The sequence below is a fragment of the Hemitrygon akajei genome, chromosome 9, assembly GCF_048418815.1.
Source record: "Hemitrygon akajei chromosome 9, sHemAka1.3, whole genome shotgun sequence".
Taxonomy (NCBI): Eukaryota; Metazoa; Chordata; class Chondrichthyes; order Myliobatiformes; family Dasyatidae; genus Hemitrygon; species Hemitrygon akajei.
This window is the reverse complement of record NC_133132.1, coordinates 121,105,595-121,124,756: the sequence shown is the minus strand read 5'-3', so window position 1 is coordinate 121,124,756 and position 19,162 is coordinate 121,105,595. Positions and strand designations below refer to the sequence as shown.

The 19,162-nt window shown below is 40.8% G+C and overlaps 1 protein-coding gene across 3 annotated transcripts in view; it reads left to right on the top strand.

Moving 5' to 3' along the window:
- nol10 (nucleolar protein 10) overlaps positions 1–19,162 on the top strand; it is a 113,503-nt gene that overhangs the window by 9,668 nt on the left and 84,673 nt on the right. For 2 of the 3 annotated variants that reach the window (XM_073056913.1, XM_073056914.1), the window contains exons 2-4: positions 3,450–3,495; positions 14,037–14,135; positions 16,706–16,783. In XM_073056913.1, coding sequence (XP_072913014.1) covers positions 3,450–3,495; positions 14,037–14,135; positions 16,706–16,783 — 223 coding nt within the window. Of the gene's footprint in view, positions 1–1,969; positions 2,019–3,449; positions 3,496–14,036; positions 14,136–16,705; positions 16,784–19,162 lie in introns of all 3 variants that reach the window. The other variant, XM_073056915.1, reaches the window with a different exon arrangement.

Below are 19,162 nucleotides of genomic sequence, written 5' to 3'. Positions count from 1 at the left end.
TTTATCTTTCTATATCCTTTTCTTTCCAAGTTTGACTTAGAAACATAGAAAACTTACAACACAATACAGGCCCTTCGGCCCACAAGGTTGTGCCGAGCATGTCCCTACCCTAGAAATTACTAGGCTTACCTATAGCCCTCTATTTTTCTAAGCTCCATGTACCTATCCAAAAGTCTCTTAAAAGACCCTATCGCCTCCACCACCTTTGCTGGCAGCCCATTTCATGCACTCACCACACTCTGAGTAAAAAAACTTACCCCTGACATCTCCTCGGTACCTACTTCCAAGCACCTTAAACCTGTGTCCTTTTGTGGCAACCATTTCAGCCCTAGGGAAAAGCCTATGACTATCCACACGATCAAAGCCTCTCAACATCTTGTACACCTTGATCAGGTCACCTCTGATCCTCTCGCTCCAAGGAGAAAAAGCTGAGTTCACTCAACCTATTCTCATAAAGCATGCTCCCCAATCCAGGAAACATCCTTGTAAATCTCCTTTGTACCCTTTCTATGGCTTCCACATCCTTCCTGTAGTGAGGCGACCAGAACTGAGCACAATACTCCAAGTGGGGGCTGACCAGGGTCCTATATAGCTGCAACATTACCGCTCGTCTCCTAAATTCAATCCCACGATTGATGAAGGCCAATACACTGTACACCTTCTTAACCACAGAGTCAACCTGCGCAGCTGCTTTGAGCGTCCTATGGACTCAGACCCCAATATCCCTCTGATCCTCCACACTGCCAAGAGTCTTACCATTAATACTATATTCTGCTATGATATTTGACCTACCAAAATGAACCACTTCACACTTCTCTAGGTTGAAATCCATCTTTCACTTCTCAGCCCAGTTTTGCATCCTATCTAACCTCTGACAGCCCTCCACACTGTCCACAACACCTCTAACCTTAGTGTCATCAGCAAACTTACTAACCCATCCTCCACTTTCTCATCCAGGTCATTTATAAAAATCACGAAGAGTAAGGGTCCCAGAACAGATCCCTGAGTCACTCCACTAGTGACCGACCTCCATGCAGAATATGACCCATCTACAACCACTCTTTGCCTTCTGTGGGCAAGCCAGTCCTCAATCCACAAAGCAATGTCCCCTTGGATCCCATGCCTCCTTCCCTTCTCAATAAGCCTTGCATGGGGTACCTTATCAAATGCCTTGCTGAAATCCATATACACTACATCTACTGCTCTTCCTTCATCAATGTGTTTAGTCACATCCTCAAAAAATTCAGTCAGGCTCGTAAGACTCGACCTACCCTTGACAAAGCCGTGCTGACTATTCCTAATCATATTATACCTTTACAAATGTTCATAAATCCTGCCTGTCAGGATCTTCTTCAATTTACTACTGAGGTTGTGTAGATTCCTGAAACAATTTAAAATATGAGTGACTACTTTGCTCATTCTACTACATGTTCATTTCAATACAACTTGATCTGACGAATGTATGGTTTCCTTGGAACACTCAGGATGGTGTCAAATTTTCATTGGCCATAGAAGAACTTTTGAAGTATCTATCTGCTCTACTATTTCCTTTCAATGACACCAAATACCTTGACAGGGCATCAGAGTATTGATTTTGCTTTATTTCATGTTTCCTACATTGTTATTTCCTCCAAGTTTGGATAGCCAATTTAAATAAAACACATGCTAGAATCATGTTAACAATACCTTTCAATTACCATACAGCCACAACTTCCATTAAAAAATAAAGGAATAAGATTACTCAAAATGTTTAAAGCACTAATCCAATTGCCTCGTTTTTCTTAACTATATTTGCTTCTGCTGCACTGTGACCTGGGTAGAGAAACCAAGATGCAGATGCTATATGATGCATAGAGGGAAAGATGCTTGTATGTGAAGGGGCTGCAGAGAAAGAATTCCTTAATCAGTCATTCTTAGGGTGAATAATAATTCCCGAAGAAAGATTGTCTGACGTCTCCTTTCTCTGAAGGTGATGAGAGTGGAGGGCAAAGATCTTGCTGGGAAGGACACAAAGAAAGGTAATAAACATCTTGCACAGAAGTCACCAAATTCAGGTTCTGCTTTCAGATCACAATTGAATCACGTGCCAAGTGTGGGAAGAGGGAGCGGAGTTGCTGTTCGGGCAAGTCGCTGTTTGTGTCGGTTGCTCCTCTCTGGTCACTGAAGTGGCGAATTTTATTTTTGTGAGGGGTTATATGGGAGGCAGGGTTTGCAGGTCAGCACAACATTGTGGACAGAAGGGCCTGTAATGTGCTGTACTATTCTATGTTCTATGAATCTTATTTGAAGTTTCAAATATTTAATTGTTCTCAGTTTCTGTAAAATGTGTGAATAGTTCTGTTGTCTCTACAGATTCAGAACACAACCTAAGTTTGAAAGACTTGTTTTTATGCTTTGTATTTCTGTCTGATTAACTGTTTGATCATCATAGGTTTATCTAACCACAATCCAATAGTACACTAAGAACTTAAAAAAAACAGGAGGAAGCCATTTAAGCACTTCCTGCTAGCTTTACCTCTTTGCTACTTCCAGCATTAAATACACACAGTACAAACTATGATGGTAGTAGCTGGAGCTGTTGCTTCAAGGCTCCGATGCCCTGCAAGCATCTATGAGTGTAGGTGTTGCCCTTTTGGAGTTTGTAAATTCCTCCCCTGCCCCTACCCCCAACTGTGTGGGTTTCCATTGGTGGTCTCATTTCCTCTTGCAAACAAAACATGGAGGTTGGTAGGTTAAGTAGACACTGTAAATTGCCCCTGACCCAGTTTGGAAACTACCATAATTTTGAATTATCGAGTGTGTTTAACCAATCATAATGACTTGGTCATCCACAGAACTGTTGACCAATAAAATAATTCTGAGCTTCCATAGCAGGCAGTGGAGCTTCAAAATCTGAGCCATCTATCCTAATAGCAGCTCAAAGCATGGTAGAGTAGGTTTTAAGAAGAAAAGAAGGGATGTTTGAGGAGTAAGTTCCAAAGTTTGCAGTCTTGGTAACTGAAATAATAGTAAACAATGATGGAGTTGATAAGTTTGAAATGATTAAATCTACAACCTAAGATAGTGTCATTGGTGAGTGGTTCTAAGGAACATTATAAGAAAGGAGTGGATGGGTTAGAGACTTTGGAATGGCTTGAGATTGCAGCTAAGCAATTTGAAATAGTTGTTGCTTAATTTGAGTCAATTGGCACATGGACATGGATTAATCAGTCTTGATGTGTATGTGGAGGTATAAAGAGTTGCTGCAACATTAAGAGCTTTACTTAGATTTCTCAAAGACACTGTTTGAAATATCGGATACAATCTCAAGTTTTTCTGTAAGTGTCTGAAGTATTCACTTCTGTAATGTGATCTGTGGTCAAATTTTCATCTGTTCCCTCAGATTCCAAACATCTATTGTATGAATTAAATTGCAGAGGGATTTAGTCAAATGTTTCTTTACTTTTCAGTGGCTTTCAGATAGAAAAAAGAGGTCATTACAGAAGAATGATGTTGGTGAGTACAAGATACAAACAAAATATTTCTAGTTGTCCATTACATGTATTATTGCTTTTAAACAACTGTGTTTAGATCTACTTCCAGTGAATACCATTGGAGTATCAGGTCAGAGAGAGCACGATTCTATTTGCAGTTTGGGGCTGAGCTTCGCCTAGGCTATTGCTCAGAGCTTCCTTTGTGGAAGAACTATCTAAATTCTCTGGGTGGGTTGGTGTTGCTTGAGATATGTAATTGGACAGTTTTGGAAATCGAAGTAAGTCATTTTTATTATGATGTGCAGTGCTTTCTCATTAACGTGCTAGGTGAGTATTTACAAAGTTGAAGTCCAGAACAAGTTTTAGGCTGCATTCAACATGGTGGAAGGAGTACATTTGTATCAAGTTGCAAAGCTATAAGGTTTTCATTATCCACTACATTCCGTAGATTCCGGATTTTAAGCCGCTACTTTTTTCCCACATTTTGAACAGCTTTGAACTTTGCGGCCAATAATCCGAAGCGGCTAATGCATGATTTTTTTCATGCCGCCTCGTAAACATTTTGCCTCATAACAGTAGACCAATAAAATTGATGAGTAGTTCACAGAGGTCCAATGAAATTGTACGATAAATCAAGCGCACTTTCACAATTAAATTATTGTAAATCAGTCATTTGTACTCACCCTCATCAACATGGAAAACACTCGAAGCATTGTGCTGCCTACTTAGTTTAAACTATATTTGTTTTCTGTACTACATCGCGGGATGCTATGACGTCACACCCGGTTTCGCGGTGTCTTGTGGGAAAATGCCGGTTTGCGATGAAACGGGACGGAGGGAGGGAGCGCATTACGCGAGCGGCTTTGGATCTGAGCGAACTTTGCTTTTAAGTTAAAGGTGATCAATAACTTTTCCTGGTAGGCTGCAATATATATATTTTTTTACCAGTCGTTAGGAGATATTGGAATGTTGTTCAGTAAAGAAGTATACGCAACGTATATTTAAAAGTAGCCGCGTACGGGCACGGTTCGAAAAAAAGCATTTGCAATAGGTATTTGTTTTTGTTACCATATGGATTTAATTAAAAGTTAAAAAAATCCTCACGTGTAATATCTTTCTGTGTAAATATCTCATATTACAACGTGGGACACCTGCGGCCGAAAATCCGGTGCGGCCTAAAATCCGATGCGGCCTTTACAATTAAAAAATTGATTTTATTTCTAAAATTAGAGCCAGCGGCTTTTAATCAGGTGCGCTCTGTAGTCCGGAATCTACGGTAGTTTGTCCTTACATTTTGACTTAGTCTTTTAGTAAAATGCAAAGCTGGGGGAGTGTGGCACTCCTACTACTTTGCTGCATATAGTAAGCAACTGGGAGAAACAAAAAAAATAATGTAACATTGTTTGGAGGTTGCAATTACAGTATATGCAGGTTGCAACAATTACAAATACATGTTGCAACTCCATGTTACAGCAGTTCAGATAACACATTTGCCCTTCTGGAATTTGCAAATCTCTATTTAAAAAAATAATTCTGGGGCATAAAAAATCACTTTTCCAAAGTTTATGTGGGGTGTGGGGTGTGGGGTTAACAAAGGAAATTTTTTTTTTCAATTTGCATTTCTTGATGGACAGAAAATCGTGATACGGACCATTTTCTGGGCTTGAAATACCCCCATCTCCCCCTACAATGCATTATACTTTGGGAGTAGAATAGATCAAGAATCTTCTTTATCTCTTTCTGTGAAGCCGTCTGGAGCATCTTCAGTATTAGAGGTGGCGCAAATTGTCACTTGTGTAAAAGCAAGATAGTATCTGCGCGTATTCACTTGTATTGGAGTATTGTCGTATTTTCTCGTGTTTACAGTACTGAATATGGATTATACAGGATTTGTAAAGTTAATTGCTGATATTAATTAACAGATCAGAGTACCTGGGTGAGAAACACTTTGTTCTGTGGTTCAGCCTTTCTCTATGACGTGTTACTCACGCTTGCTACTGGCATGCAAAAACAAGTCACCAGATTCCATCAACACCAATCCCGATTCTTACAACTCTGAGTGCCTTTGGACTGCAAATTGTGCTTATTCCCACTCTGGCCTCATACCTGCCTATCACCTGCCCCTCGAACACCCTTCTTCCCTTTCTCCTATGATCCACTCTCTCCTTACAGGATTCCTTTTCTGTCCATCTGGCTTCACCTGTCACCTAGCTATCTTCCTTCCCCTCCCCCTACCTTTTTATTCTGGCATCTTCTCCCTTCTTTTCAGTCCTGAAGAAGGATCTCAGCCTGAAATGTTGCCTGTGTATTTATTTTGTTACAAACCCTGTAACTGGGTCACTTACCAGCAAAGATAGCGAGGTCCGTTGAAGTCTGATGGTACTATTTTTAACAGTTTTTATTGGTAAAAATACACAAAAATAATATCAATGCAAACATACAGATAATATACGTTGTCAATACTAAATCTAAAAGTGCGGGTATAATAATAATCAATAAGAAATAGCTCTCGTTGTCTAGGGGATAATGTATTGTCCGATGGAAATATAAAAGTCACTCAAGTCCATTTAGGCTGCAGCCTTTGGTTGGAGTCAAGAGAGAGATTTTTAGAACTTGCCAGCTTTTCCTTTTATGATTTCGATCCTTTGGTGTTGGTTTCCCCTTTAGCTAAAGCCGTTCTTCCGTGGTAAGGCCCCAATCCCGGCAAAGGGAAAGGACGCACGCGAGCCCCCCACCGGCTGTCGCTATTAAACGCTGTCACGGGATTTCTAGCGTCTCTCCTGGTGCATCTGAAGGGGTTGTTCCCCAGACCCTCTTTTATCCTTACTCACGGGGTCTCAGATGTCAATCAGGTTGGGATGATGCAATCCCTCAACCAGCCCACTCTGGTCATTTCCTGAGGGCTTCAATGAATAGTACAGTACTCAATACACAATTCCGTCTCCAAGAGACAATAGTCGTTATCAATGGTTCCGCCTTGCTGGGGGCCAGGACACATTCCAAACCCTTGTGGATTCTGCGTGTCTCTCTCTCATTTCCTGGGTCCCAGACCCGAATTAATAGCGATCTTGCGATTCTCGAAAAGGAGGGGGCTACTTTGTACCCTTCGGCCCCTCAGAGTTGTGGCACATTCGTAACAATTTCCATAGATGCTGCCAGACCTCCAGCATTTTGTGTGTGTTCCTTTGTATTTTCAGCATTTTCAGCCTTTCTAATGTTTATACAAAAAGCTTTTATGCTTGCCTGTTGCTAATATCCAAATAAAATCCTGATGAGCGAAGTCCAGTTCAGAATAATGAACCCTATGCCACATCAGGGTGGCTCAAGAAGTAAAGCTGATGTACACTTTGTGCAGGAGTGCTGTATTCTCTGATGCTTGTGGAGAGTAAAATGCGGCTTTGAGCTACTAGTGTATTTTAGCAAGTTCCAACCAAATGTTTGAAATCGATTTATACAGCAGTGATTCAGACACCTCATGCAATACAACTGACACACTATTGAATCAAAGTCTAAAAAGAATACTTGTGTCTTTTATTCTTATCTTATTATATAGAAAGAGGGCATTTTGTTCATTGGTTCAATACTAACTCTCAACAGACCAGTCCATTAGAACCATTTCCACCTATTTTTTTCTCTCTCTCATAGCCAACAACACCCCAAGGTTTTAATGAAGCATCTTGGCCCAAGTGTCAATGTTTGTTCCCCTCCATAGATGCCCCCTGACTTGCTGAATTCCTTCAGTATTTCATGATTTGCTGAAGATTTCCAGCATCTGCAGAATCTTTTGAGTTTATGATTTGCAACTCTCCTTTGATTATTTTTAGCATTACCCTAAGGGATAATTCAGCCAGTTAACCCATTGTCCATTTTTTTGGGGATATTACAGGATATCCATAGAGAACAAATGAACTCTATGTAAATAATAGCCAAATTCAGGATTGAAACAGATCACTCAAAGTATAATCCTGTACTTACCTTATATTAGACGATGCTGAACGATCTTTTAAGATAAACTATTTCAGATACATATCTTAATGTGGCAAGAACTTATTATTTCTGGCACAATCCTTCAATCGTTACCGTGCCCATTCTTATAAATTTGTTGCAAGATGAATCTCTGCTAAGAGGATGCCAACAGCTCAATACTGTATGTTAATCTACTGCATGTGGAAGCTATCAATTATAGTCAAAATATATACCTACTGGTCTTTTTCTTCCTACTTTGGCCCTTACTGGGGGAGTTGCATATGCTTTATGATTTTAAGCAATTCTTAGATGAGCCTAACTATACAGTTGGCCCTCCTTATCCGCAAGGGATTGGTTCCAGGACCCCTCGCGGATACCAAAATTCGTGGATGCTCAAGTCCCTTATTCACCCTGTCTAAATCGGTGGACCTTAGGATCCAGTGGAACCCCAGAACTTATTTAACCTGTCTCAGTGCGGTGGACATTAGGACCCAGCGCCAGAGCTCTGAATCCACAGTGTTTCTGTTCACGAAAGTAATCACGATCATGATTGAAAATAAAGTGGAAATAAAGCGATCAGAAAGAGATGAAACGCCATCGATCATTGGAAAAACGTTAGGCTACGTCGGTCAATGATCGGAAAAATTTTAAAGATAAAGTGAGAAAGGCTCTGCCCCAATGAAAGCCACAATTATTACTAAGCAACACAGTGGTGTAATTATTGGCTTTTGGGTTTTTGAACCTCCACATCAACCCGGCGCGGTGGAGAGCGCACTAGGGAGCGATCTGTCACTAGATCGAACTTGGGAACTTCCGTTCCTGAGCCCAGTGCTGAAACGTTCATTCTTAAGTGTTATATGCATAGAAAGGTAAAATATAATCTATATACTAAGACAAATGTTTGACTAACTGACGCTAAATAATACCGGATGTACCTGTTCCAACTTAAGGGAACTTGTGATTTTTTTCAATCCCAATCCATGATAACCCATGCACATCCTCCCATATACCGTAGATTCCGGACTACAGAGCGCACCTGATTAAAAGCCGCTGGCTCTAATTTTAGAAAGAAAATCAATTTTTTACTTGTACAGGCCGCACCGGATTTTCGGCCGCAGGTGTCCCACGTTGTAATATGAGATATTTACACAGAAAGATATTACACGTGAGGATTTTTTAACTTTTAATTAAATCCATATGGTAACATAAACAAATACATATTGCAAATGCTTTTTTTCGAACCGTGCCTGTAACGCGGCTACTTTTAAATATACGTTGCGTATACTTTTTTACTGAACAACATTCCAATATCTCCTAACGACTGGTAAAAAATATATATACTGCAGCCTACCAGGAAAAGTTATTGATCGCCTTTAACTTAAAAGTAGCGTTTGCTCAGATCCAATGCCGCTCGCGTAATGCCGCTCGCCCCCCTCCTTCCCGTTTATCGCAAACTGGCATTTTTCCCACAAGACGCGGCGAAACTGGGTGTGACGTCATAGCATCCCGCGATGTAGTACAGAAAACAAAAATATAGTTAAAACACTTCTAACTTTAACTAGAAAATGAATTACTAAGCGAAAATATTATAAACTAAATAACTGCCATAAAGGCAGCACAATGCTTCGAGTGTTTTCCATGTTGATGAGGGTGAGTACAAATGACTGATTTACAATAATTTAATTGTGAAAGTGCGCTTGATTTATCGTACAATTTCATTGGACCTCTGTGAACTACTCATCAATTTTATTGGTCTACTGTTACGAGGCAAAATGTTTTTGGCGGCATGAAAAAAATCATGTATTAGCCGCACTGTATTAAAGGCCGCAGAGTTCAAAGCTGTTCAAAATGTGGGAAAAAAGTAGCGGCTTATAATCCGACATCTACGGTACTTTAAATCATCTCTAGATTACTTATAATCGCTAATACAATGTAAATACTATGTAAAATAGTTGTTAAACTGCATTGTTTAGGGAATAATGACAAGAAAAAAAATCTGTACAAGCTCGAACAACAAGTGCTGGAAGAGCACTTCCGGGTTTGTGTGATTCGCAGTTGGTTGAATTCGCGCTTGCGGAATTCGCGGATAAGGAGGGCCGACTGTATGTTGATACCTGGTGCATTTTATCTACTTTAATGAGGACTTGAAGATGTATTAGTGCATCAGAATTAGGTTAATTATCACTGACAAATGAGAAATTTGCTGTGTGCCAGCTGTAGAGTGCAAGATAAAAAAACTATAAGTTACAATTTTTTAAAAAATCAGCTCTGTGGTGACAAAAGCTCTGATTAACTTTTCTTTATATTGTAATGGTTGGCTTGGAGTTTTGTAGTGGGAGGGTGGGGAGGGCACTAACTTTATGATTTAATTTTGGGTGTTTTTTCTATATTGTTATGAATTGTTTATTAGACATGTTTGTTTAGCACAGTATAAATCTCCATATTGTTGATGGGTTTTTTTCTGTTGTAGTGTAGAAACTTATTTTAAAAAAATCAATAAAAAATATATAGTGTGAAAGAGGAATAGTGAGGTAATGTTTATGGATCATTCAGAAATCTGATGGCAGAGGAGAAAAGGGTGTTCCTAAAACGTTGAGTGAGAGTCTTCAGGTTTCTATACCACATCCCTTATGGTAGCAGTGAGAAGAAGGCATGTCTAGACGATGAAGGTTTTTAATGATGGATGACATCTTTTTGAGGCACTACATTTTGAAGATGTCCTTGTAGGGAGACTTGTACCCATGATGGAGCTAGCTGAGTCTACAACCCTTTGCAGTCTCTTTTGATTTTGTGCATTGGAGCCTCCATACCAAGTAACTGGTCAGAATGCACTCCACCGTACAGCTGTAAAGCTTTGCTAGTTTTTAACATGGGTAAGTGCTATACTTGAATGGAGCAGTCACTGTTTCTTTTAATTTTAGAGTTGTTGATTCGGTTGTAACTTAGCTGTCATTCTAAGTAACTCGGACATTATATTAAATGTAGTTATTGTGTTTTTAGTAATTGAATTGCCAATATGCTGTTTTGCACTGAATGGAGTAGCACTGCAATGACAATAAAGTTCTATCTACCACTGCTGACCCTCAATGAGGGTTCTCCTGACTTCCTCTTCCTGAGGTCCATGATCAATTTTTTGGTCTTGCTGATGTTGAGTGCAAGGTGTTTGTGTTGCAACACAACCCAACCAACGGATGTATCTCATTCCAGTATGCTTCCTTGTCAGCATCTGAGATTCTGCCAGCAACATTGGTGTCAGTGAATTTATTTATACATGGTGTTTGAGCTGTGCCTAGTCACAAGTCATGAGTGCAAAGAGAGTAGAGCAGTGGACATGATCCTTGAGGTGAGCCTATGTTGATTGTCAGTGAGGAGGGGATGTTATGACTGTTCTACACTGACTAGTCTCCTGATGAGGAAGTCAAGAATCCAGTTGCAGAGGTAGAAACAGAGGCTCAGACTTGGAAATTTGTTGATTATTGATTAGTCCTGATGGGGTGATGGCGTTGAATGTTGAGCTGTATTTGATAAACAGCAGTCTGGCAGATGAATGTATTACTGTGTCCAGATGCTGGAAATTCAAACAACACACACAAAATGCTGGTGGAACACAGCAGGCCAGGCAGCATTTATAGGGAGAAGCACTGTCGATGTTTCAGGCTGAGACCCTTCGTCAGGACTAACTGAAAGGTACTAAGAGATTTACTAAGGTACTACAGAGCTGGAGAAGGGAAAGGATCATGGGACGGGAGAGTGCCATGCTAGGGAGAAAGCAAGGGGGAGGGGAGCACCAGAGGGAGATGGAGAACAGGCAGAGTGATGGGCAGAGAGAGAAAAAAAACAAACAAATAAATATGTCAGGGATGGGGTAAGAAGGGGAGGAGGGGCATTAACAGAAGTTAGAGAAGTCAATGTTCATGCCATAAGGTTGGAGGCTACCCAGCTGGTATATAAGGTGTTGCTCCTCCAACCTGAGTGTGGCTTCATCTTGACAGTAGAGGAGGCCATGGATAGACATATCCGAATGGGAATGGGATGTGGAATTAAAACGTGTGGCCACTGGGAGATCCTGCTTTCTCTGGCGGACAGAGCATAGGTGTTCAGCAAGATGGTCTAAACCACTACCAAGCACATCTTTCCCTCCCCCCATTTTCTGCTTTCCGCAGGGATCGCTCCCTACGCGATTCCCTTGTCCACTCGTCCCCCCCCCATCCCTTCCCACCGATCTCCCTCCTGGCACTTAACCTTGTAAACGGAACAAGTGCTACACCTACCCTTACACTTCCTCCCTCACCACCATTCAGGGCCCCATATAGTCTTTCCAGGTTAGGCGACACTTCACCTGTGAGTCGGCTGGTGTGGTATACTGTGTCCGGTGCTCCCGGTGTGGCCTTTTATATATTGGTGAGACCTGACGCAGACTGGGAGACCATTTTGCTGAACACCTACGCTCGGTCCGCCAGAGAAAGCAGGATCTCCCAGTGGCCATACATTTTAATTCCACGTCCCATTCCCATTCGGATATGTCTATCCCATGGCCTCCTCTACTGTCAAGATGAAGCCACACTCAGGTTGGAGGAACAACACCTTATATACCAGCTGGGTAGCCTCCAACCTTATGGCATGAACATTGACTTCTCTAACTTCTGTTAATGCCCCTCCTCCCCCTTCTTACCCCATCCCTGACATTTGTTTGTTTTTTTTCTCTCTCTGCCCATCACTCTGCCTGTTCTCCATCTCCCTCTGGTGCTCCCCTCCCCCTTGCTTTCTCCCTAGGCCTCCCATCCCATGATCCTTCCCTTCTCCAGCTCTGTATCACTTTTGCAAATCATCTTTCCAGCTCTTAGCTTCATCCCACTCCCTCCGGTCTTCTCCTATCATTTTGCATTTCCCCCTCCTACTTTCAAATCTCTTAGTACCTTTCCTTTCAGTTAGTCCTGACGAAGGGTCTCGGCCCAAAACGTCAACAGTGCTTCTCCCTATAGATGCTGCCTGGCCTGCTGTGTTCCACCAGCATTTTGTGTGTGTTGTGTGGAGAGCCAGTAAGGTTGTGTCCAATGAGAACCTATTGTGATAGTAGGCAAATTGTAACAGGTCCCGGTCCTTGTTCAGGCAGCAGTTAATTCTAGCCATGACCAACCGCTGAAAGCACTTCATCACAATGAATGTACTACTAGGTGATAGTTGTTGAGGCAGCTCCCCCTGCTCTTGGGCATTGGTGTTATTGATGACTTTTTGAAGCAAGTGCTAACTTTTGTTCAAGCAGTAGGAGGTTGAAGGTATCTGAATACTCCAGCCAGTTGATTGGCACAGGCATTTGTTACCCTGCCAGGTATATCATTGGGTCTAATGCCTTGCAAAGGTTCAGACTCTTGAACGATGTTCTGATGTTGACCTCTTACGCATGGTTGCCAGATGTTGTGGGTACTAGTTTTATTCTGTCTTTCAAATCGTGCATAAAAGGCATTGGAGAATGAAGCATCACAGCCACTTATACTATTAGGTTTTCCCCTTGCAGGAGGTAATGACCTGCAAGCCCTGCTATTGCTGCTGTGCTTCCAATTGTCTCTAGCTTCACACGGAATCACCTTTTTGCTCTCATAAAAGCCTTTCATAGGTTATACGTGGACAACTTGTGGGGTTCTAGATCTATAGTCTTGAGTGTCACAGATCTAGCCTTTGGCAAACTACAAATCTTGTTCATCCATTGCTTGTTTTAGTTGTGTTCTGTATCTACTTGAATACTCATTGATGTAGGTGTTGATGAAGCTGGTAATGAACGTGAGATAATTCAGATCCAGAGGTGAATCCCTGAATATAGCAAAAGTATTGCCTTCAAAGTGTACAGGTATCCCCCGCTATCCGAAGGTAGAGCGTTCCTATGAAACCGTTTGTACGCCAAAATGTCGTAAAGTGAAGAGGTAATTACCATTAATTTATATGGTAAAAATTGTTGAGCATTCCCAGACCCAAAAAATAACCTACCAGGTCATACTAAATAACACATGAAACCTAAAATAACACTAACATATAGTAAAAGCAGGAATGATATGATAAATATACAGCCTATATAAAGTAGAAATATTGTATGTACGGTGTAGTTTCACTAATCAAAATTAGGAAGGCAGCGAACCAAAATCGATTTGGAGGAAAAAATCGGCACGTACACGCTTACATATGTATATGCGTACGCACATACATGCATGCGCAAACAACTGCCCGCACAAGGCTTCATGGTCATGGTAGTCTTTCTCGGGTAAAAACATGTATAAAGCAGGTGTCTTTTTTGTAAAAGTGTAAGTCCTCTTTGGTTAGTGAAAACAGGTACCGATGTAGGTCTTTCGTAATAGCAAGTTGTCGTAAAGCGAACGTTTGATAAACAGGCCACTTGTGTTTGTTAATGTGATTTGGACCTAGTGATGGGAGAGGGAGAGATGTATATTCACTAGGTCTACGCCACCCATTCACAACTTAAAAGAAAACACTAAGATTCAGTATTTTGCTGTATGATATAACTTTTCATATGAAGCACTGGTGACAGAGACAGCTGATTGATACTGGGAGATGGGGCTCTAAGCAAATTACTTTTTGTTCTCTTAGATGTTCGTCGAAGAATTGAACTCATCCAGGACTTTGAGATGCCTGCAGTTAGTACCACTATTAAAGTTTCACGAGATGGCCAGTATATTATTGCAGCAGGTAAGATAAAATACCATTTTTAGGAACATATAAAGCCTACAGCACAATACAGGCCCTTCGGCCCACAATGCTGTGTCAAACATGTACGTACTTTAGAAATTACCTCAGTAGAAATAGCCCTCTATTTTTCTACACTGTTGCTGGTAGCCCATTCTACGCATTCACCACTCTCTGTATTTTTTTTTAAAAAAACAACAAACAAACTTGCCCCTGACATCTCCTATGTATGTACTTCCAAGCACCTTAAAATTGTGCCCTCTTGTGATAGCCATTTCAGCCCTGGGAAAAAGCCTCTGACTATCCACATGATCAATGCCTCTCATCATCTTATACACCTCTATCAGGTCACCTCTCATCCTCTGTTGCTCCAAGGAAAAAAGGCTGAGTTCACACAACCTATTCTCATAAGGCATGCTCCCCAGTCCAGGCAACATCCTTGTAAATCTCCTCTGCACCCTTTCTATATTTTCCGTCTACAACCACTCTTTGCCTTCGGTGGGCAAGTCAATTCTGGATCCACAAAGCAAGGTGCCCTTGGATCCCATGCCTCCTTACTTTCTCAATAAGCCTTGCATGGGGTACCTTATCAAATGCCTTGCTGAAATCCATATACACTACATCTACTGCTCTACCTTCATCAATGTGTTTAGTCATATCCTCAAAAAATTTAATCAGGCTCGTAAGACACGACCTGCCCTTGACAAAGCCATGCTGACTATTCCTAATCATATTATGCCTCTCCACATGTTCATAAATCCTTCCTCTCAGGATCTTCTCCATTAACTTACCAACCACTGAAGTAAGACTCACTGGTCTATAATTTTCTGGGCTATCTCTACTCCCTTTTTTGAGTAAGAGAACAGCATCTGCAACCCTCCACTCCTCCAGAACCTTACCTGTCCTCATTGATGATGCAAAGATCATTGCCAGAGGCTCAGCAATCTCCTCCCTCATTTCCCACTGTAGCCTGGGGTTTATCTCATCCGGTCCTGGTGACTTATCAACTTGATGCTTTCCAAAAGCTCCAGCACATCCTCTTAATGTCTATATGCTCAAGGTTTTCAGTCTGCGGTAAGTCATCCCTACAATCACCAAGGTCCTTTTCCGTAGTGAATACTGAAGCAAAGTATTCATTAAGTACCTCTACTACTTCCCCCAGTTCCATACACGCTTTTCCACTATCACACTTGATTAGTCCTATTCTCTCACGTCTTATCCTCTTGCTCTTCACATACTTGTAGAATGCCTTGGGGTTTTCCTTAATCCTACTTGCCAAGGCCTTCTCATGGCTCCTTCTGGCTCTCCTGATTTCATGCTTTCTGCTAGCCGTATAATTTTCTAGATCTCTATTATTACATAGTTTTTGAACCTTTTGTTAGCTTTTCTTCTCTTGACTAGATTTTCAACTGCCTTTGTACACCACGGTTACTGTACCCTATCATCCTTTCCCTGTCTCATTGGAATGCACCTATGCAGAACGCCATGCAAATATCCCCTGAACATTTGCCACATTTCTGCCATTATTTTTATATTTTTTATATATATAAAAGCATCGAGAATGAAAAAGACAAGATGTAATAATTCATATAATTATACAGATTATTACATCTTGTCTCTTTCATTCTCAATGCTTTTTTTTTAGCCTGCATTACAAAAAAAAAAGGCTATCTACGCTTCTTCCTTGCTTTGTCTTCTAGTGAGGTAGAACAAATGTTCTTCAAACACAAACACACTACCATTTTCTTTGGAAGATTACAAATCAACAAATTTCCAGGAGTGTCTATGAATTCTAAAGGAAAGATGGGGCTAAAGTTTGTGGCCTTGACAAAGAAGAATAATTAGTCCATGATTAACATTGAGTGTTTAAAAAAAATGGGCTGCCACAGTGCTCATTCAGAAAATGTAATTTTTCAAGAGGCAATAACAGACTTGGTCTTCATTGCATTCTAATATTCAGGATTCAGATTTATCATGTGTACATGGAAATATACAGTGAAATGCGTTGTTTGCATTAACAGCCAACAGACCCATTGGTCTCCCTTTGCTGGCTTTTTCCACAGAGATTGGGTGGGAGTACAACTAGAGGGCTTGGGTTAAGGATTAAAGGTGAAAAGTTTTAAGAGGACCATGAGAGGAAACTTCACTCAGTGAAGAGTGTGGAACAAGCTGCCACGACAAGTGGTGCATGCGAGCTTGATTTCAACATTTAAGAGAAGTTTAGATAGGTATATAGATGGCAGGGTTATGGAGGGTAGAACAATGGGATGAAGCAGTTTAAATGGTTCTGCACGGACTAGATGGGCCAAAAGGCCTGTTTGTGCTTTTTTTTATGACTGACTAAATAGAGTATCTGGAGTGATCTACAAGTAAAATTGAAATTGTATATGTACTATTACTTTAAATTTCTGCTGCTATGAATTGCCAGGTTTGAAAATGAAAGATATAAATTATCAAATAAATGCTGAATGGATTCTCAAGATTTACTTTTGCTCTGCTGGTATTACGGAAACAATTTTTTTTAGAATGAATATAATACTTTTTAGTTTCTAATAATTATTTGTCTTTTGAAGGCACCTACAAACCTCGGATTCGATGCTATGATACCTACCAGTTGTCAATGAAGTTTGAACGCTGCTTGGATTCAGAAGGTTGGAGAATTTTCTTTCTCTCTTTTGCACTGTTATACAAAGAAGATTTAAAAACTTACAGAGATGGTGGTGTGTTGGAGTCAATGAGTTGATGAATGGCATTTGTTTTAGGAAAAGAAAGAAACAGTAATCAAGGAATTAAATATTATGAATGCTAGCCATAAGGCTCTTTTGTGTCAAAGTGAAAATGGATCTCTACAAAGTGATCTAAATTACATACAAATGTAAAGCACAAAATAATTGATTGCACCCCCCCCCCTTTAATAAGATATACCAAATCATCACTAGTGCAGCCATTGGTTTTAGAAGTCACGTAATTAGTTAAATGGAGATCACTGGAATGCAATCAAGGAAGGTCCAACTGCTGGTGAGTCAGTATCCTAGCAAAAACTACACCATGGAGACAGAAGAACACTCCAAGCAACTCCATGTAAAGGTTATTGAAAAGCACTAGTCAGGAGATGGATACAAGAAAATTTTGAAGTCACTGAATATCCCTTGGAGTATAGTTAGGTCAATCAGCAAGAAATGGAAAGAATATGGCACAGCTGTAAATCTGCCTAGAGCAGGCTGTCCTCAAACTGAGTGACCGTGAAAGAAGTGGACGAGTGAGGGAGGCCACCAAGGGACCTATGACAACTCTGGAGGAGTTACAAGTTTTAGTGGCTGAGACAGGAGAAACTGGGCATACAACAATTGATGCCTGGGTACTTCGCCAGTCACAGCTTTATGGGAGAGTGGCAAAACGAAAGCCACTGTTGGCGGGGTGGGGGGAACTCACATGAAATCTCAGCTAGAGTTTTCCAGAAAGTGTATGGGAGACTCTGAAGTCAGCAGGAAGAAGGTTCTATGGTCTGATGAAACCTAAATTGAGCTTGTTGGCCATCAAATTAAACACTATATTTGGTGAAATTTGAAACACTGCACATCATCAAAAATACACCATCCCACCATGAAGCATAGTGGATGCTTCACAGCAGCAGGCCCTGGAAGGGCCTTGTGAAGGTAGAGGGCAAAATGAATGCAGCAAAATACAGAGGAATCCTGGAGGAAAATCTGATGCAGTCTGCAAGGGAATTGCGACTTGGGAGATTTGTTTTCCAGCAAGACAATGACCCTAAGCATAAGGCCAAAGCTACACAGGAATGGCTTTAAAAACAATTAAAATCAATGTCCTGGAGTGGCCAAGTCAGAGTCCATACACAATCCAATTGAGAATTTGTGGTTGGACATGGAATGGGCTGTTCACTCTTGATCCCCATGTGATCTGACAGAGCTTGAGCAGTTTTGTAATGAAGAATGGGGAAAATTGAAATGTCCAGATGTGCAAAGCTGACTTAATGCTGTAATTGCTACCAAAGGTCCATTGGTCAATAACTTATATCAGCATTGGGAGAAGTGAGATTAGTAAACTGAAGAAGAAAAATTGACTGAAGGAGAAATAAATTGTCATTGATAGTGATGACCAAGATCCAGATGACAGTGTTTGTGTCACTTCAGACTGGTTAAGGGTTGTTGCTAGCTGATCTGTCTGGAGGAAGTTTAAATAGGAGGTGACTATTTGGAGATGGAATCAAAGGTGGGGGGGGGGGGGGGGTATGCTGGAACTCTGTTGAATGTAGCAGCCGCTGGAAATCTGAAACTACTTGATAAATAGTCTATGGGTCATGACACTGCTGTAGAGAGAGAAAATGCAAGCCAAAATTTCTGTTGGTTGACCCAATATTGGAACTAGTTCTGACTGAGACTGGAAAGGCTGATTATTTGGAATTGTTGTATTCATTATTGACGGCTGAGGGCTACATGCATAGAAATGCTGTTTCCCACATGTACATTTGACTTCAAGAGTCTGAAGTGTAGAATGGGAGTAAGATAATTAAAGTGAAAAGCAGCTAGAAACTGAGTCATCCTTGTATCTCCTTTGAACATTAGGTAGATTGTAAAACTTTCTAGTTAAGCATAGTTACAGAGTGCTAGGCAATGATATAGATGTTACTTGCCACTTAACAGCCCATGTTTGAATGCCTTTTAGCCTTGCATGCAACATGAACTGTTTAATTTGATGAAAAATTATGAAGAATTGAATATCGTGCATGAAGGAGTGATTGGTAAAGGGTTTATTGTCACGTGTACTTGGGTTACAATGAAAAATTTTTGTTTCCATGGCATCCAGATAGATCATTCCATGTGTCAGTACATAATAGTATTTCAAAAAAGGAAAAACAATGTAGAACATAGTTTTACAGTTAGAGACAGTGCAATACAAGTAGACAAAAAGTGCAAGGGCCATGGCGAGAGATTGACAGATTAAGAGTTCATCTTTTCATGTAAGAGGTCTGTTTAAGAGTTATAAAAGTGGGGTTCTTGATTATGTTGGTT